Source organism: Acyrthosiphon pisum, chromosome A1 (assembly GCF_005508785.2).
Source record: "Acyrthosiphon pisum isolate AL4f chromosome A1, pea_aphid_22Mar2018_4r6ur, whole genome shotgun sequence".
Taxonomy (NCBI): Eukaryota; Metazoa; Arthropoda; class Insecta; order Hemiptera; family Aphididae; genus Acyrthosiphon; species Acyrthosiphon pisum.
Genome location: NC_042494.1, coordinates 6,407,285 through 6,429,344, shown reverse-complemented (window position 1 = coordinate 6,429,344; position 22,060 = coordinate 6,407,285). Strand labels below are relative to the sequence as shown.

Here is a 22,060-nt window from a genome sequence, read left to right as displayed (position 1 = left end):
AATTCAATTGTTTTTAAATATCTCTTCTATTGTTAAATTTCATATCAAAAACAAAAGAAATTTTTAACTGCCCTCATTTTAGTCATTGGTTGATATATGTACCTATTGTTGTTGTTTGTGCAGTTTCTATAAAACCTCCACATAAATAATGCAGAATTTGGTCAACGGTGCTTGTCAGATATTGACTGAAGTTTCTAGCAAACAGCAGTCTGTTCAGAAAAACTTTAACAACCTTTGTGATGGCAAAAGAGGTAACGTTTGGACAAGAAAATATTTTAAAGGCAAGGACGTTAGGGGGAAATTTTCCAAACAAAAGTTTTGCGGTACTATGAATAACAACTATCAAAAGAAAATGATGTTTTTAAAATCTATGCATATTATACTTATAACTTTGTTCAAGCACGCAGATAGAAGTACAAACGTTTCCATTTTAACATCAATATAATACACAAACTGAATACTTATATGCAAAGTTAATATATTATTATTATATTAAACTGTTAAAAATTAAAATAAACAAAGTAAATAGGTATAATTTTTAAGTTAATTGTTATAAATGCTTTAGATTATATTTTTATTTTTAATTCAGAAGTAGGTTTAGGTATTGTTATTTCCTAGGTATTTTTTTTTTTTAGAGAATCATTAATACAAAGATTATTATTGATACATAAATAAATTTAAGTGTATGAAAATGGTTTCAAAATAAATAAATAATCGAAAACAATTATACATGACAAAAACAACAAAAATATAAAATACACATAGAAAGTTGACAATCTATTAAAATTTAAAAGTCAATACTTCAAAAATATAAAGATGTATTATTATTATTGTCTTATTGAGCATCAAAAACCATGAAAAATATCAGAAGTTAGATTGTATCTCAAAAGTATCATTAAGCAATATTCACCGAAGCATACCAAGATTGTTGAAATATTATATTGGTACCTACTGTAAATATATTATTAAAACTATTCACATTTTTTTTATTTTTTTCAAACCTTTTTTATTGAACGATACCATAAGTATATTATAGCTTATCTTCAAAACATTCTCTTTATTTTCATCCAGATAAATTACCTACTTTTAGAACTCTTTTTACCTACTTTATTAATTATTACAGATATAATATATTTTACCTATTGGTATTGGGAATGTAATATTTTAGATAATTTATAATTATCAACAGAAGTTTAGACATAATAACTGTATACTTTTTAGTGTTGTAATAGGAGTCAGTAGGTTATAACGATGCATTAACTTAATTTTAATTCTTTGTGTAACCATATTTTTTGGTAAATGCTTCAAAAGTTTCATTCGGGCAAAAATAGTACATTTTATACTGATATTTTAATATTTACCTAATATTATATACCTACTGTAGAAATCATGTTAAAATTAATCGTTTTACTATTTACTGACAAGTGTGAAATACAATAACTACGAAAAATGGGAAAAGTTATACTTATACTGACCGGATGTAAACCACTCGTATCTCTTCGCCTATGTATTTTAGCTCCAGGCATAATAGTGATGTGTTGTGATATTACATTAAAAAAAATTATAAATCATCGCATTAAAAAATAAAACTTGCTACACTGCTTCAAAAGTTTTTATCAGTTTCACCTAACGATGGAGGTTTCATTTTAGTTGGTACTTATAAATAATTTATTTTTAAATAATTTAATTAGTTTCTTTCATTAAAAGGAAAAACTATTAACGATGAAAACCATTGTACTATTTTGAAGAACTGTCATCAAGTGGTGGGGTTTTAAATAACGAGTGGAATACCTCAGTTTATAATTTTTTTGGATATGGATGTATATTTTATATTTTAAAATTTAATATGTTAACAATATCAAATATAATCAATTGATTTTTATAATATAAATAATATAATATACTTGAATAAATTTAATCTCATACATATTTAGCTTGGAAAGATATATGCGTTTATATCACACATTAGTAGTGTAGAAATACAATTATAAATTCACAAATTATTCAACTGAGACAGGACTGAAAATATATTAAAATACTCTAAATCTGTTTTTTTTGTTTTTTTTAAATTAAGTACATAACAATATCGTGCCTTTTTATGAAAATTTTGTCTTACATTGATTTAATCAAATTATTTAGGTAGTATTCCTATTTAAATTAAGTGATAACATAAATATTATTATTTCTATATTATAATGACATTGAATTGGATTTAGTTTGAAGTTGTTGTTATATATTTTTAAAAATGAACCACTAATCTTTTATCACGTTTAGATTTCACTTTCTGTTACTCTATTTTATTTTAAAATTAACGAGAACCGGATGTTTAGGAAAACGTATGTTTTATGTGCAGAAGAATTGATGCATTTTTAATTGGCGGTTTTTCCTCAACTTCTCCTGACCGGAAAAACTTTTACCAACATTCGACTACGAGAAGAATCGGAGGAGGAGATAAAGCCACGATTTCGAGTAATAATAAAAACAAGAACCCATAAAGATACATTATTAGATAGATATATGATATGTATAGTATTATACCCCGGAGGCTGTGAGATGGAAAATATGTGGGTAAAACAAAGCGTGTGTATATTTTTGACCGGTAACGGATCTGCTTTTCCGGGCCAACGAAACTCCGGTTTACAGTAGTAAAATGGGTGAAATAAATGTGCAAGTATCCTGAATCCATCCGGTTATGGTGCGGTTTGACACAGAAATAAAGGGAACTTCCCACCTATAAGAAATAAATTGCTCCCTTTGTATGCATTAAAGTCAATGAAAATATTTTTACGCAAAATAAACAATACAGGTGCAGAGCGTAATTTCACCGTGCTATAGACTATATAGAGTTTTAGTAAAATACATTTTTGATTAATAAAAAATAACACATGATTGTTACTATTTTTGTATAGGTACATAAAGATAGGGGAATACAAAATGTTCCAGTATATTAATATTTCGTACTAAGGCGTGGTTAATTTAATTAAATATGTTTATGTAGTATTGATAACATTAGTTTCTATAGTAAAGCAGGCTAGTTAAAATTTTAATTTACCCTGTTTTAAGGCAGTGTTAAGACGTCTGACGTCAGTGTATAATTTATACGTCTCGTTAGATGCATGGATGCATGACCATGTGTACATTTTGTTTAAAAATTTACGTACTAACTACTAATGTTTTTGACGTGTAAAAGTTTCTGAAATATTTTGTTGATTCATCAAAATTTTAAAAATTATAGCGCACTGTCAGTTTCATACAAAGTTAATTTATGAACTGAGTCAAGTCTGACGACTGACATAATGATATGAGCAAAATAAATTTGAAAATTGAATGACTAATTATAGGAAATTGACTATTATACCAACCCATACTTGTAACTTCAATAAATTAATCATTTTTGTTAAAATTAATTGATTAAAATAGTTTACATTGTTTTAAAAGAAACTTGAATTCATAAAAAAAAATGTTATTGAAATTATATATTTTGTAATATTTCGTTAATTATGTGTTTTTTCAAATAATGTTTACAATCAATGTGCATCAATAATAATAATGTATTATATAAAAAAGTACAATGATATAATATAATGAGGGGAGTGTCTATCAAGTGATAGAGCCCTAACGTCTTTTTGCTATTTTTTTCAAAAATATTTTATTATTAATATGCATAATATGATTTACACAAGAAAAATGGCGTATATACGTTATGGCAGCTTATAAAATGTAATAAGACCAAGACAATGTATCGTTTTTATTTTTAATTTAATTTTTGTAAATTTAACTTTTTTTCTGGGGTTAAATAAATTGGGCACTTATTTTATTATAATAAAAGAAGACAGATATCGAAAAATTATAAAAGAAATATCGTTTAAAAATGTTATAGAGAATAATAATTATTACTAATTAATTTAATGGAGTTTGTTGTATACCTAGGTACCTACATTTAATTGTAATCTAATAAAATTTGTAAATGTGAATCATAAATTACAGCCAATGATTGTTATCTGTTCAAATTTGAAGTGTCCAATAAAATATAAAGAGAAAAACTATCATAAAATATTATCTTGTTGCAATTCAGCCGTATATTGTATAAATAAAAAAGTTAAATTTTACAGATTGGATATTCAGGAGAAGATTTTCGTGGAATTTGAGATATCCTCAAACTCTCATACCACACGCATTAAATAAAAATACGGTTTGAATAAAGTAATTCTACAAATCCAGGAAACAAATTAGTATATTTTTTGTGGATGTATTGAATTCTCATACCGGATTCGTACTGCGCAATGTGAGTTATGTGAATAACAAGTATTAACATCATTTAACAGTTGTATCGAATATATTTTTTTTAAAACAATTTTAAAGGAATGGATGATTATAGTAATATTATGATTGGAAATCGTCCCAAATGCAACATTTTTGAAATTTTAGCTTCAACTTCAAAAGTGTATAAAAATTACACGAATAAAGAGTTAAAAATGTTCTAAATAAATACTGAGGATTATCGAAAGTATATTTAAGGTATTCCAAGACTTGTTTATTTTATTAAATAAAAAAAAAATATACCATAATATTAATTGGTCGATACTTATATTTTAATATAGCTATTAAAAATTATTTATCGGTTTATACTATAAATCAAAGCATTTATAATACTGCATGTTATTAATAGTTCGTATATAATGAATACAAATATAGGTATTAATAATGATTGTAAATGGGAATAAGAATGAGCTATGGTAATAATGTGTGCATTTATGTCATTGTAGTTACAAATTCATAACCAAAGCAATTAATATATTGATTTTCAAAAGTATTAGCTTATAGTTGTATTTTAATGGATTTGAAAATACATTTTTTCAGTCATTATTGGTTATCATATTGATACCTAAATTGAAGTTGTTTTTTTTTGTAAAAAATGCTAGAATATGTAATACAAGAATCCTCGTATTGTTCTTGCGGAAATTAAAAAAATATCAAAAATACAGTCATGATTTTTTGCTGTGCAGTAGGTATTTGGAAAAAATTATAACTTAGCAAAACTAGCTTTTTGTTTCAATAGCGTTTATTATATTAGAAGAAGGTAGATAATCAATTCATAATTTTTTTTTCTATTCACGTATATTTTATAAATATAACTGACCATTAATGTAAACCTTCTAAATTTATAATGCTAGCTAATGTCTAATAACCTTGAAGATGATTCTTAAACAGTAAAAATGACTAAAATGTGCTGTGAAAGATTTAAGATCTGCGATAATAGTTAAAACGTAATTATTTTACCTATTTAAATCTTTTTACCTATGTTTTTAGTTAGGTACTCTTTCGTTCGTTATTTTATAGTTAAATATTTTATTTTCAAGTGTACTATTTATATACTTATTGTTATAAAAATTCAATTTTTATCAGGACTTAAATGAATAAATATATTTGTTTTACAATATTTAATCTTAACATCTCATAAAAACTAGCATTGTTCGTCGAAATACTAATGCGGTCAAGACGTTTATTGAGTAGCGCAAAACCATAAATAATTTATTTAAATTGATTTTTCTAATACAATGCGTGTACGTTGTCCACACTCCTTTTCTCTTATTATTTATTCATTTCTAAAATACAAAATCGTTAGTTAATTTGGTGATTTATAAAATTTAATAGAAACTAAATAATTAAAAACCAAATAAGACTTTATGTTGAATAGTTCAATTAATACGGTGTAGTATGAACATGACGTGTGGTTTTTCAAACGTAAATTTCAAAATTTTTTTTTTTATTACTTAGTATATAGGTAAATGGAAATATACTTATAATTATAATGTTAACATTTTATAGTAGGTATGTAAGCTCAATATTTTCAAATAATTGTATTAATTTTTATGTTAGGACAATGTATGGTAATTTTTTTTAAATAACTTATTTTAAGTGAGCTTTTTTTAATCGTTTTCATTTTGTTTATTTTAATTTTGCTAAAATATATAACACTTACAGTTACTTATTACTGTTATAATATTGTATAATTATTTATTTTTGTAATATATTAATATTTACAGCTGGTGTCCAATTATGACAACATCAATAGAACTGATTTATATGGGATTTAAATTATTATTTTATTGTATTTGAATAAAAATAATAATAAATCAATTTATTGGATTTAATACAATATGTATAGTTAATAGTTTGGTATATTTAAAACCAAACATTTCCCAATGGAATTCTACTCTAAATAATTGCGCAAAAGATGTTTTTTTTTTAATTAAAGTAAACGATAAATCGTTATTGTTATATAACGTCATGGACTGAAATACGTGTAAGCTTGATTTAAGCAAAAACGATGAGCTATTTATGTAAGATGACAATATTATGTCTTAGTTTCCTGGACAGCTACAGCTGCTGAATTAGGTAGGTACCCTGTTCTGCTGTTTTGTGAAACGCAATATACTGACAATCGGTTTCTCATGGAAATGCTGTGAGTAAGTTTTGATAAATAATACCCAAGGTTTTTGAAAGCCCTAATTAATTTATATTCTATCATTATTTAAAACGATTTTTCATTGCAGTTTGTATTGAAGTGTTCCGGCAGTATTACACGCGGTATGTGAATCATTAATTACTCTGTACTTTTAATTAAATATTCCGTATTTCGTGTAGCTATAAATAAAGGAAAACAAACTCAATCTATAATAATTTCTAGTGTTTAAAAATCATATGTCCATAATATATGAATAGAAGGAACTCTAAATAATTAACAATACTTATGTTCTATGCATTGTTAATTACTTAGAGTTCCTTGTATTCATGTATTATTACAGAACTTGTACCTAATTAAAATAATTTTAATTATTGAAACTATTGGGACCTGAAATACCTATATAACAAATAAATAAATTAATGCCGTACTTAATTAACAGTTTAATATTCAGAAATAATTTTCTAAAGCTATTTTAATGTAATTTAAATGAGCTAAGATACCTTTGAGCTTATTCGAGATTATAATAAGCTATTGTATTCATATTTACAGTGTGATCAACATTTAGGAAAACATTTTAAAACACAAATTAAATCGAGCTTAAGAAAATAATAGTTATTATTAGTTTAAAAAAAATATATGTTTGTTCAAAGTGTAAACGTTTAAAGAAATATTCCAAATTAACTTATACCACGAACATAATTTGCTTTACCCTAAATTAATTTATATTTTGAAAATATAATAGTAATTTAAATACTGGGAGGCTTTGTACTTATATTAAATTTTTTTTTCATTGTGTTAAATTTTAAACTCATCTATGTGGTCGTTACTCATTAGGCTTGTAGTTTATTTTGTAGGTATTTAACCGTAGAGGAGAGGGCCGTAGCCATTTTTCTCCAAAAACGAGATACTGTTTTCCTCCACTGTGCATTTTCCTCCAATAAATAATAAATAAAATAATAAAATAGTTAATATAAATAATTTATGCATATAAAAAAAAAAAAAAATATTCTTTATTAGGCTTTATCGACAGCTGATATAGATATAGCCGATACCAGAATGTATTAATCGAAAATGTGATCCTAGCAGGGCTTGCATTTGAAAAAAATTCTGTTTTATATTATTTATAATTAAACGCAATTTTCGCGTTTATCGAAGTTATCCAAGTTTTGTGTTTATTGTTATTCATAACTAAAACGATATACAAGTCTTGCGTTTATCGTTATTTAAAATGGTATTAATACCTATAAAACTTAAAAATAATAACTAATTCGGGTAGGTAATGGCCCTATTTTTCGTTTAATGATATTTTATAAATTACGTTTTGCGTTTTGTTTTGTTTAGGTAATGATATGTAATATATTTTGTTAATAGTTATGTTTTGTTGTGCGGTATTTAATTATTTTTGATTATCGTTTTCCGTTATAATTATGTTTACAAATTTCAATAGTTTTTTCGTCAAATATAACGTTATTATAACGTTTGTAAGCCCTGGATTCTAGCCTTACTCTATCTTTATAATACGGAACGTAATACTACAACACTGGCTAAAATATCGGAGGAAAATAGACAAAATTACAGTCTAAAATAATTTGGATGAAAATGGAAACCAACTTTTTTTTTTTTGTGGTGGAAAACGTACAGTGGAGGAAAACGGTATCTCGTTTTTGGAGGAAAATGGAACCGCCCGGGGAGGGTACGGTTGGTTAGAACACGTGTATATGTGCCATGTGGCGAGGATTTGTCACTAAAACTCGGGTGGTCACCCATCCGGAAACACGGTGACTGAAGCTAACCACCGTGCGACACCATGCCACTTATAATTAATTCATATTGTGATAATTACTTTATTCTTAGTTGGATTGAGTAATTATATTTATTTCTAATAATAGTTTAAAAATATTAAACTTTTAGATTTATTGCATACAATCATTTTTATATTGTATAACGTATACAATATATTATAATATATTATATTATACATTTTGAGCAATATTTTTATGATATTATTTGTTGTATACCTACAAAATATAAAATATGATCCTAAATTTAACTTATATACTTAATTATTCACGAGATATATTAATAATAAATGTATAATATACATTATTACTTAGTTGCCCGTTAAATGTACCAACTCTTTATGAATCGAACTTTGTACAATTCGTTATTTAATATTCGGTGTATGGTATCCAAAATGTATCTTAACTTTTCCGTTTCCCGGAATAAAATTTATGATTCGCAGCAGTATATTATCAGGTAGGCAATCTACCTGCGGTAGATCGCGAACCCAGTGCTGTTTGTACGTAGGTGTATGATTTAACTCTAAAGTATCAAAGTTATGCCAAGTTGGTTGTATTCCACCTATGTTGGATTAATATAATCAATTAATACAAAATCCTAACCTAGCATAACTACTAATATCAGATGAATAAAAAAAACCAAATTTAACCATTCCTAAATTAGTCTGTCTTCTTCCCAGATGTTTAATCTACACACAAACATTCATACCAAGCTGAACCCGTGCATTCCGTTGTCCGTAAAAAATTGCAACTTAAAAAAAATATGATTGTTCAACTGTTTTTTGGTGTAACTTGCTACAATGTTCAATAATTTGATTTGGTGCTAGCCTGTACCTGATCTGCCCAAATAACCAATAATAAATAAATACTAATTTCTACTGTAGACTGTAACCAATGGCAACTATTTAAAAAATAAATAAAAATAAAATTTCCAATTTCCAATTTCCATCGTGAACCTCAAGATCCCTGTTTGAGCACCTCTTTAAAATGCAAATTTCAACAAATCCTTTCTTAGTGCCCGATGAAATTATTATAAAAATCTATCCTTGAAATTTCAAGTCGATAACTCAAATAGGTTCGGCTCTGGTTCGGTACACTTTCCTTTATATATATATATAGATTCACGAGAAATATTAATAATAAATGTATAATATACTACGAGTATATTGTATAGAATATAAAAATAATCATAACTTAAAAAAAAAATATTAATTACTTTTTTATTTATTACACAATATAATATCATAATATCATTATAACATTAATAATATTATTATAGCATTTTAAGTTTACTATGCACGAGTACCTATGTATATTTTAATTAGTTAATTTTTTATATAATTTGTATAGCTTCTAATTTTAATCTCGTAAGTGCAATTCCAGGAGATTTTATGCGAAAAGTATTAAAGTCTTTAGTAACGTGTCCTCGCGTGACGTACATAGCGTTGTGTTTTCAAAGATCCATCAATCAGACTCCAGAATGGCTTTTCCGTTGTCCTAACAAAAAATTAAAGGAATAGTATTATAGTACCTGTGGAATATACCATGTTCAGAAGATATAAATGGTTTTATCCATTTCCTGAATACCTCAGTCGTTAGACGAAGTAGCATTTCGGAAAAGCGAAATTATAATATAAAAACCAAAAAAGAGATTTGTGACAAATTGGATACTTAAGAGTACAGAAAAACTTCCATTACCGTTAACTAAAGACAAGGTAGTAAAATTTCAGTGAAGATTCAAAAGAAATAATATTTCAACCACCATTGAATAATTATAAATAGTATACATAATATAATAGTTAACATAAAAAATATCTCTGATATGAATGTACCTGCTAAAAAATAATTAATATTCAGTAGAAAAAATAACAACATAATAATAATTGTAAATAAAATAAAATAATTATTATTTTACATTAGATACATATGTTATGATTTAATAATTAAGGCGAAATGTTAAGCCCGAACATTTTAAGTGTTTAACTATTTTATTACTTGAAATATGTATATTAAATATTGTATTATAACCAATCGTTCTTTATTGAAATCACAATAATTGTTTACCAGCAGAAAAAAAGTAGTTTTTGAGTATAATATTACCTAATGTTCCACAACCATATAACGTTGCCATAGGAACACTACAAAACATAGTAAGATAATTGATTGTGAAATATCCGTGAATTCGAATTCGTGTAACAACAAAAAAGATCAACATTTAAAGATGCAATTGTTAAATAGACTTAGCCACCCAGGTCTATAACATTGAAAACAAATGAAGATTTAATAAAAATAATAACAGAAAAATACGTCGTTAGGTAATTTTTAAGTTATCTTTATATATAATATAAAAGAATATATTTATCATATATCAATATATAAACGTGTGTGTATGTATATCCTGCAATAAATAAAAGATGTTTTTTTATACTGTATAAAATTTAAACGAAAAACGATAATTCAATGTATTAAAAAAATATTTTTGTTATAAACTTCCTAAACAACTTTAAAACTTCAGGTAATATATTGTTTTAGCAAGCTGCTAACTGTTTTATAAATCAAGATTTATTTTTTTAAAGCTCATTATTTGTAAAGAAAATACAAAGTGAAAATATCTCTAAATATATTATATTTATAATAAATATAATAAGTTTTGCTCTCGGTAAAACATACCGTTCGAAAGTTTTTATTCTTATTTTTATTATTTATTGTAGAATGTTTTGAAAAAATTCTTTAAAGTGCTGTTCAAAACATACCAAGTGTCTTATTTTATATCGAAAGCAATACACTTGACGTCATTTACTACTTTCCGATAGTTCGAAATGCACTAAAAGTAGCACATTGTCAGTATTAGGTGAAATAAGAATAGATAACGTTCTAATTTTTTTTTATCCAGGCTCCCATTATTATCATTCCAATTTTAAAATACAGTGAACTAGAAATGTATTCATCTTAAAATTATATTACTAAAAAACTTCTAACCTGAGCGGGCCATATTAAACAAAAGAAGCTCCTGTTGAAACTCCAGACGTAATTCTCATTGCTATTTTTCAGGAAAACACTTAAAATCTAGCCTAAAAAATAAACTCCTATACTATATAAAATCCTTCTAAAGCCGACATCCAATCATTGGGTTATGCAAAGAAATCGAATACTGATAAAATATAAAGTTTCAAATCAATATCATTTCATTATATAATGGTTAAAAATGTTCCATTTTATGACTCAAATCGTTCCCTCCGCCAGCACTTAAAAATTCAAATAGTCTCAGAAGTAGTGACATCTACAAACAAACCGTTTCGCTCCCACGTGAAAATAATTCACATCTACTGATTGACCATGCCACTTGCTCTTGAATACAAAATTATCCCAGGAAATCCTCCAAGAAGACTAAAGAAAAGCCGGTGTAGAATTTTACTATCATAAATAAAATGATTAAATAAATGTATTAGTTATTTATATATACGTATATCAAGTCTACTGATGAATAATCCTCTAAATCTATTCTTTTTCATATTGGTGTAAAAATAACTAACTATGGTTACATATTATACTTATTGTAAATACATTTAACAGATTGTATTTTTCTAATAAATGTTAAAAAAAGGAATTTAGTACCTATAGTGCATAATGCATATTCATATATTTATTTAATTGAAACAACACTAAAGTTATTTTAATTTTTAATTTATATACTATATCTGATGATTAACTAAGTATATTTTATCTTAATATAATAGAATTATAAGCTATCCGATACTAAATACTTTTATTAGTACAGATTTTTATCAGTTTATTACTTTAAAATGTTAACTTTCCAAGTGGTGAATACATTGATTTTCATAATAAAATTGCATTAGTTATAAGAAAACACGAATAGGTAATTCAAATATTAAACTAAATTTGCATGTATTTCTGTTATTTTTTAAGATTCTAATTATTTTAATTTTTAAATATAAGTATTTTTATTGGTTGTTTTTTTAATAATACATTTAATAACTAGATGATGTAAGCACATTAAGAGCAAACTTCTTGTTTTCTTATTTTAAAATGTCTATATTATATTACCTACCTAAATCCTATAAATAATAAAACTATTTTTATTCTACACGTGTAGTACATATATAACTTAACATTACTTTTTTAAATTGTTATATTATACTTTAAAAAAAAAAATAAAACTGACACTAGTTCGTGATAAACATGAAGATTTTTTTATGTATATTTACGATAAAAAAAGTAACAAAGAAAGCCATTTAGATAAATTCTACAGTATTTTACTTATGGTTATATGGTATATAGTATTATTAATGTAAACATTATATATATATATTTAGACCATGTAATATTATAATACATGAATATTAATATATCATTATTTTATCTGGAAAAAACCTATATTTCAGCAGTAGTCAGTAAGCTTTTAAAAATGTATTTATTTATTTAATGGAATATAGATAAATTATTAAAATTAACAGATGACGCATATAACAAGTAATATAGGCTAAGATCCCTTATATCAATTAGAAATAGGCACCTAATTAGAAGTACCTATGTGAAATACTAAAATGAACTTCGTACCTATTCAGAAATGGTAGAAAGAAGGGTCCAAATTACTCAAAATATTTACCCGGGAGAGTTGACCATCGGAAGAGTTTACTAGTCTTAAAAATTGGGAGAGTTTACCATATAATCGGGAGACTTTACTACCACCCTAAATTAGGACCTTCTTTCTCCCATTTCTGAATACGAAGTTCATTTTAGTATTTTAGGCGGTGGTAAACTCTCCCGATCTTTAAGACTAGTAAACTCTCCCGGTGGTAAACTCTCCCGGGTCAATAGTTGTAAACTCACCCGGGTAAACTTTGTGTTCATCTGAAGGAAACGTGTAAGCTCTTCCGGGCCAATATTATGTTTACCTGAATGAAATGTGTAAGCCCTCCCGAGTTATTTTAAATGTTATTTCTACCCTATGAATTGGATACACTGCAGAGATTGTGATTATCATTTAACATTTTTACTATCAATTGTATTACCGTCAACCTGTAATTGTTATTCAAATATTTAAATACCTAATTAATTACCATTAACCTATTTTTAATTTAAATATTTAAAACGATATTGACTTTAATGGCTCAACTAAATTTTATGTATGTTTTAAGTCAACGGAACAAAGAAGAGTTGATTATGTCCTCATATATTTATCATTAACAATCAACACTATCATCGAGTATAGTGAAGTCAAATGGAAATGTAGTATGAATAAATGCACAGCACTTATATATAATAGGTATATAAATTATGCGAAGAAATTGAAATTGTGAATGTGGAAGACGTTATTAGTTATACCAATGCAAGCAAAAAGTAAAATAGAGAATAAGCAAGTCTACATTTTCAACAAAACTTACTAATGATAAAATAAATAATAAGTGATAACTGATAACAACGTATGATAACAAGTGACAGAATGAGTTATACTAGCTAAGTAGACCCGGGAGACTTTACATTGTCCCGTCAGGTTGTACTGAAGTAGACCCGGGAGAATTTACAACCACCCCTAAATTAGCTAACTTCGAAGAGAGTTATGATCTTCATAACGAGTGTCGAGTACCTTACATAACTAGAAATATGGAATGGATTTGAATGGAGCATAGGATGAGAGGGGACTTTGATTATGGTATAGGTTGAACTTATCTGATATTTATTATATTATTTTTCAATACCCAAGTATTAATATAAGATATGTATTGGAATATTTTTCTGCTGTAGTAACATTCATAAATACAAATTATGCGAAATATTATTGTACGTAATCAGTATATTATTTGCAATTTTTTATACACACTATTCATTTCATCTTATATTTGTTAACAGTAAATTATTTGTTTTATGTAAATAGTAACTATTGGTTTTAAGTAAATTTATTAACTGAAGCTTTATTATTTTTGTTGTTTGTGGCTAGGTACATATTGCCAGCAAAGCAACTAAAAAGGCAAAATGTCACAAATAATACACCATTACCAACGAAATTATAGTTTCGTTGAAAAATGTCCCATATTGATCTCCGTCTAACAACTAAACATTTTCCGTCAGCCCCTATTGTTACTAAAAGATCGATTCGTAAAACGGTGAAATATATTACCTATGTCTACAATCGAGATATCTTGTCACTACTCTAATCGTGTCGCAAGGTGGTAATGCCTAGCTTATTTATAGTGACAGCACCGTGACGAATGTTATGCTCATAGAATCTCAACCAATCGATCTACCTAAACCGACCTTTCGTATTGGTGGTGACATTGAGCTAATCGCACACGCCTGAATATAAATAATAAATTCACATATGTAAATATTTTTCTATTCCGGCATTATTTTATAGAACCTTTAATCGAATAGTTGTACATGAACTATTAGCTACCTAATTATTTATTAGTTTAAGTGTTCTAAACACCTATAGAAGATTATTAACATGTTTGTTTATCAACATTTAATATGAAATGAGAAGTAGAACACTCGAAAACATAACTCATTAATTAATCAATATTTAATTACGCGTAGCTGAGTAACAATGTGCTGTGTAATGTACTCTATTATAGTAGGTACCTATATTGTATATTTATACAAAAATAACGTAGATATACATTTTATTATTAATTTCTTTGTAATTTTCAAATGTTTTCCCTGCATAGCCTATAAATACCTAATATATGAAATATCGTATTTACTATTTCGTGAACACTTACATAAAATAATGCATAAAATATATTATTAAAATATATTAATACGAATAATACCTAATAACAGAGAACCCGTGAGCAATGGACATGTTATGTAAACATTAAATTAAATTTTGCATTTAAACGCGGGTATACAATATTTATTTGTGGTATTGTGGTATTATCTATCATTATGTATCACATATTACCCAACATTTTAATTTTAAATGCTTATAAAACAAAATAATGAAAACCAGTTATTGATATTTTAGTTTTGAGCGTAGCGACGATCTCATTGGTTTTACAATGATGTGAGTTTTTTGTTTGTATCTGGCATCATCTTTGGAGCAGTAAAACGGTAAAAGATGTTCAACTTTGCCACCTTTTGGTTAGGTACTAAGGAGCTAAAAGTAAAAATTTGCCAGTACTTTCCAAAATAACTGAGAAAAAGTTTCTGATATTTATTTTTGATTGTAATTCCAAAATGGTAAAGATTTGCAATTTCCATCAAATATTTATATTAGCACTTCGATATCCATCATTTGCAAATTTCCCTTTCATTTGTATCATGTATCCTAAATACAATTTGGTTACGTTTTATGTGGTATGCTTAAAATTACTTTTATTTGTTAGGTAGTTATAGCAATCCTTCATATCTTCCTTTTTGTGGGTCGGACATAGCATAGCCTTCTTCAGGAACTTTTTCCGTTTCTCATACTTTGATAATTATTATTTCCTATAGGATTTTCGTTGTATTAATTAGATTCCTCCATTCTTTAACAATTTTTATAGGAATTAGTCTAAACAATGTACAAACAAACACATACTCAGGCACTAAATCTTTGAACTGAAACTGAAAATAGTAGCATATTGATTTCAATTCCAAATATGAAATAAATTGGACTTGAACATATCAGTCAACCTATCAGTGTGGTCCTAAGGTTATCATTAATAGATCTGCTCAATAATTACGAATGGATAAATACATTTTTAAAATAAAACGACGCAAACGAGATTTCAATCAGCTATATATTATATTGACGTGAATATAATAAAACTAAACGTGAAGGGTGTTAGCAGCAGAAGTAAGCAGAGTGCATGAAAAATCACTTTACTCCAAAATCCAAATTGAAATAGGACGCTAATACTGTGTAATAGCTGGTGAACTGGAAATATTTTGAGAATTTGATTTAAGTTATTGGAAATTAATGGCGTTTACAAGCTAAGTTTTTGTTTTTCACTAACTTATTCTTAAAAGTTTACAGTGCCCAAAATTTAACGAAAATACTTTTATAAAATATGTGTATTGTTTATACTTTATTCCGTGAAACGTATTCAAATATTTTTCACGAGGTTCAACATGTTGCGTTAAAATATTATAAATCTAGTTTTATATTTTAAGTATTATGATTCGTTTTATTATAATTGTATTTACAATCTACATAGGTTATGCATATTGCATATCAGCGTAGTAAAACGTTCAACTTAAAAACAATTATTAATTACTTAATTTAATTCGTTTACCGGAGAACAATACTTTTTCAACTATTTGAAACTAAAATAAATACATTAATTTCTTAATTAATGTTTTAAGGAACCAATGCTTTTTTATCTTCAAGGCAATGTGAAGAACTAATTAATTTTACAATTATATTATCCGTTTTATTTGGTAAATTCTCTTTTGAACCAAGTTACCACTTACCCACTATCATTTTGGCCCTCTTTATTTTTAAAATAAGCTCAGTAGTCTGTATTATGTTACACGGTTTCCCATTCATCAATAGCTGTTGAACTGCAACTTGATTCGTTGTTATATTATTATATTAATAAAGGTCTACTACTGTGCTTTTGGGTTTTCATTGATTTTCCTAACAAGCTTTCATGATTTATGACTTTCATGTCTCATATACAATTATTCTATCGATATTTGTCAATAATATTGTCTTACAGTTTAATTATTGACATAACATTGATATTTTTTGTTAACAAGTTATGCAATTTAATTTGACTTTTTTTGTATAATTCAAAATCAAAGGAAGAAACTACGTTTTTAATACTTATTTCGACAAGTGGTTTTAAATTATTATTCTATACTTACAATACATTTATAAGGCTTTGTATAAAGTTTAGGTACTTGGTATTTACAGTTTTATAATTTTAATTGGATATTTATTTTTTTTGTGATGAGAATATAATAAGAAAACTTCATGATTACATTTTAAGTAGAATTCATATGATCAATGTAATTATTGTATTTTTATTTTATCGGATTTTTATGGTTTTCATCTATTTTAATTTTTAGAATAGTAACTATATAATCCGATTTTACTATAAATTGTCATTTTAAATAATTGGTTACATAAATTATAATACATTTTCCTTTCCATTTAAAAACTCGTAGATTTAAAAATGTTTGTTTTGTTTGGTAATTATTTTTAATACCTATTTTAAATGTAATTATTAGTGATGACTAATGAATATAATTTACAGGTATTATAGGTATTTGTCTCGACCCTAAAACTAATATTTATACAAAAATATACGTAATGGTATTTTTTATTGACTTAATTAATATTTCTGATGGAATAAAATGGTACCTATTCATTTTGTTAGCAATATTTTAGCGTTTGTGAAAAAAATTATACTTTATATATTATGTAGTTGTTTTTTGAATTCGTAGTTGAAACCTTATTAATATATTTTCTTTTCAATTTAGTTTTTGAAATATATGTATAATTGGCAATTGTACAAAATGTATAGTTGAAATATCTTGAAAAATAGATATTCAGTTAAAATATATATTGTTAGAAAAAGTAATCGTTATTTGTTAATCAAAATATTATTTAGAAAATCAAATTTAAGTGTAATAGTATTTATGCATGATAACATAATCAATAACGTTTTCATTAAGTTTCAATTTTTAAAGTTGTTTAAATGATAATAATTTTATTCGCTGTGCCATATTAGTTATCAGATATATACGAATTAGGCCGTACAGATCTTTTTATAGGATAAAACTTAATGTAGGTATCTATTATTGCTATTTAATATTCCACTAACAAGATTAAATAACTAAACAAATAATTTCGATGATTGGATACATAGTAATTATTAGATAATATATAAAGATTTAACTATATTTGTAAGTCTTTGTTAGTTAACAACTCTTAGTACTTAAATAAATCAATTTGAATATAACTCAGAAAATTGTTCTACGTACTAATTTAAGTACTGTCGTTGATTATAAATTACTTGACATTAAAAGGTATTGGTATTAATTCAATATAATTATTATAGCTTGAATTGTATTTTAAATCGGGCTAAATCGTTTATAGATATCTTTTATTGGGAAATATTGACATCTTTATAATTTTTGTTGTTTTTAATATCAATATTTATGTAAGTATCCAAATAACTCTGAGAAAGTAATTATCAAATTAAATCATTTCATATTCTAAGCTGTGGGAATATTACATATTATTGATAGACACGTACCTACCGATCACATTATAAATAATAGTATATTATAGACTTACTTTTGAGTATACTCCTGCACTGGCCAACTCATTCTCGATGACCATGATTATAATTCCAAACATTCCCATCACTAGAGCGTAATCACTGATTCTTTTTCGTTTTTCGAAAAGTGCTTTACGCCTACCCAGTCTGTATCCGACGTTTGGTTTGTGTTTACTGCCGGTTATATTACCACTGGAACCTACTAAGCTGGTACCCTGCAAAAAAACACTATACTCATACAACTGAATACATTGAACATTTAACTTTTGTACTTAATATTTAAATTTAAAATTTATTCCAGTTGTATACTATAATCTGTAGATACTTAATATAGAAACCTATTGGTTTTATGATTTAAAAATTATTTTGATATTAGCCTTTACAGGGAGTAACAAAAGACTGACAGATGAAATAACTTTTGTTCCAATAATTAATATTTTTAAAAAATTAGAAAATTCGAATTTGTAAATCTGATTGTTAAAACAACTTTGATGGTAATAACATTTATTGAAATCAATTATTTTATTTTTTAGAATTTTTTAAAACATCTATATTTTTTTAGTCAATATAATTTAGAACGTAATAACTTTTTTCAAAATATCATTTTTGAGAATTTCCTGACATGAGTATATTTCTTAAATTATTTATTAACCATGTAATTTTCACAATTTTTGTCATACGTTTAAGTAGCATAATTTTTTTTTGTCTGGTTTTCCCATAATATACAGGGTGTATAAATGATATCTATTGTTCAAAGACATAGCTACCTTTATACCTTTAAAATGATATCACAACTTTTAGAGCAGTTTTTTTTATACTTAGTGTTTTTTTACACGGAGTAGGTATAGCGGAGTTTTTTGTTGGGATATCACTAATTTTTATTTGATACCTTATTATTTAGGGAACATAGTTTTACAATGATGTTTTTTTGTTTTTTTATTTATTGGTTACCATAGGTGTCGGGTAGTGCATTGTAATGCGGGCCGCGGGGAATATATTATCTAATAAACTGTTGAAAATACGCCACGATAATTTCTAGTTAAATTGGCTATAACTCTGTTGATAATGTTCAAACTACACCATACACTTCTTCGTAAAATGTCCAATTCGATTATTGCATTTTCAAACTTAATTATTTTACTACAAATTTGCTAGGCTTTTTCTAGATATTGATTTCGTAAATCGTGTTTTTTTGCCGTTATATTATATTGTCTGGCAATTAAGTATGTGTTTTGCCTATGTGTGTATTTTAGGCGCTATTTTCTTTTTATTTTAAGGTGCTCTTTTTTATACTTAGCGTGACCCAGTCGTTGGATATAATATATTTTAATTAATACAATGAATTGTACGAGTATAATATTTGATTAATGATTTTCTGACTGTATGATGTTTGATAAATATTATTGTCTTATCACAAACGGTTTATCTTTTTTACATGCTAATAAAGCACTCGAGATATTCTCATAAAGGGATTGCTGGCATTAAAATGTATGGTTCGTTTGTTCTAACCGGTACTATGAGCGAGTTTATCGATTCTACCAAAGGTTTCTACTAGTATCGGGTCTACCACTCAGTCTTCCAAATGATTTCTTGGAGCTTTAATAAAGCGTCTAAAAATGAGGAGTAGAGTTCAGCTGTGTGAGTGCGTCGTGGATGGTATTTTATCACACGCACACACACACACACACGTATTTGTGAGTATGAGTGGAAGAGCGATGGAAACCGGCGTAAAGCAGATTTCTCGACCTTAATCCAGTATCACACGCAGGATCTTAAGCAAATTGCGAGGAAGTCGAGACGCAAAAAGAAAATCCTCGATACTCCGGTAGTGATTACCTACAGTGGGGCGGAAAAATGTTGAATCAGTTTAAAATGGAATAAGTAAAGATTTTTATATCCTTTCCGTTCAGGAAAAGTTAAATTTTGCGTAAAATTATAATTTTTTCACTAAACTTTAATGAAGTGCATAATATATAGTGCCTATATTATATTATGCAAAGTTGTATCCCGCGCTGTATATTTTAATTTAAGGATGAAATGATGAGTTATATAAACACATAGAGTACGAATATTAATAATATGCATAACATTAAATGGGTTGTTTGAATATATACGGAGTGGTGCATATAGATATATAACAAAAATGACAAGCATCTCATATGATTATTTTAAAATTCCAACTATTTTTGTAACTTGAATATCGTATCTTCTCGTACAGGAATACAGGATATAATATATTTATCATTAAATTAATTTTTAGCTATAAATCAAATTATTAAATGTCTTAGGGAGAGTTGAAATAAATGAGATACCTAATTGGTCAAAGTTAAGTAGTAATATTGATAAGAACCTTTACACCCTTATGAAAACTATTTCATATTCCTTAGTATATGTGAGTCATAAATTATAAATTGATGTATTTCTGACAGTTAAATATAAATGATTAATTTAGAAACAACGTATGTAAATCGTATTAGCAGTTAGCATTTATCAACATTCAATTAATTCAATTTCAAAAAGTGCATATTTAAAAAAAAAGATGTTTTTGAAAACTACATTTTAGTTTTTTATAATCTACTGAAAAATCAGTAATAATATTTGTTAAGTGGTGTATCAATAAGTAAAAGGTTATTAAGTGAATTATTTAAATGATTTTGTATATTAAAATATAGTTTTAAATTGTTATTTTTAAAAGTCACAAGCACACAACTTACTAACGATTTATTTAAAAAAATATTATGTACTATATTCCAACATTGAACATTATATTTATGTGAGTTTGAATACAAATTTCTACCAAAACCTACAAAGATATTATATGGAATTAATGTGTAATAATGGGCATTTGTTTATAAATAATTATTTTGGAATTTTTTTTATTCACATATTCAATTTAATGAAAATAAATTCTATAAGTAGATTTTATTAAAAATTAAAGACGAAAAACCTATGTATTTTAATCACGTTTTGAAATAGTTGCAACAAAATGTATTGTAAATTGACACTCGAATTTGTATGATAAAATTGATCATATAGATAGCTTAAATAGTCAATTTTGAATAGAGGATATCACTGGTAATACTGTAAATCATTGTAATAGCATTAATATTTATGTATATGGTGTGGGTTATCGTATGACATGCAGTATAATCGATTGCTTAATGTTCACAAATAAGTAGTGACTCCGGATGTATTTCAAAACTTAATATTATATACTGTATGCGTTGTTGTCATTTGTAAACAGTGAAGGGGTAGGGAGAAACCAATAAATATTAAACTTTATTCGGATTACATGACATCGAATGATAGTGCTGTAATGCTATAATCGAATGTATAAACAACATATTATTTCGTGCCGTGTATTGGACGCGTGGTTTTGTCTGAGTTTCAATTATATAAGACTTAAACCGAAATTGTGGATGTTTTTGTTCAAATCCAAAAACTATAATACTGTAGTGTTTTCCGAGTCGTCTTTCTCACATCCCACGCTGTACGGCCGTCGGCGACGGAGCCAGAAAGAATATAAAATCTTACACAACGCAGATGATGATTATTTGCGG

The 22,060-nt window shown here is 26.3% G+C and overlaps 1 protein-coding gene across 8 annotated transcripts in view; it reads right to left on the bottom strand.

The window, feature by feature from the left end:
- The window catches only part of LOC100165930 (small conductance calcium-activated potassium channel protein), a 398,891-nt gene that overhangs the window by 55,620 nt on the left and 321,211 nt on the right, over positions 1-22,060 (bottom strand). For all 8 annotated transcript variants that reach the window (XM_029486560.1, XM_029486561.1, XM_029486558.1 and 5 more), the window contains one exon: positions 18,518-18,715. In XM_029486560.1, coding sequence (XP_029342420.1) covers positions 18,518-18,715 — 198 coding nt within the window. The remainder of the gene's footprint in view (positions 1-18,517; positions 18,716-22,060) is intronic.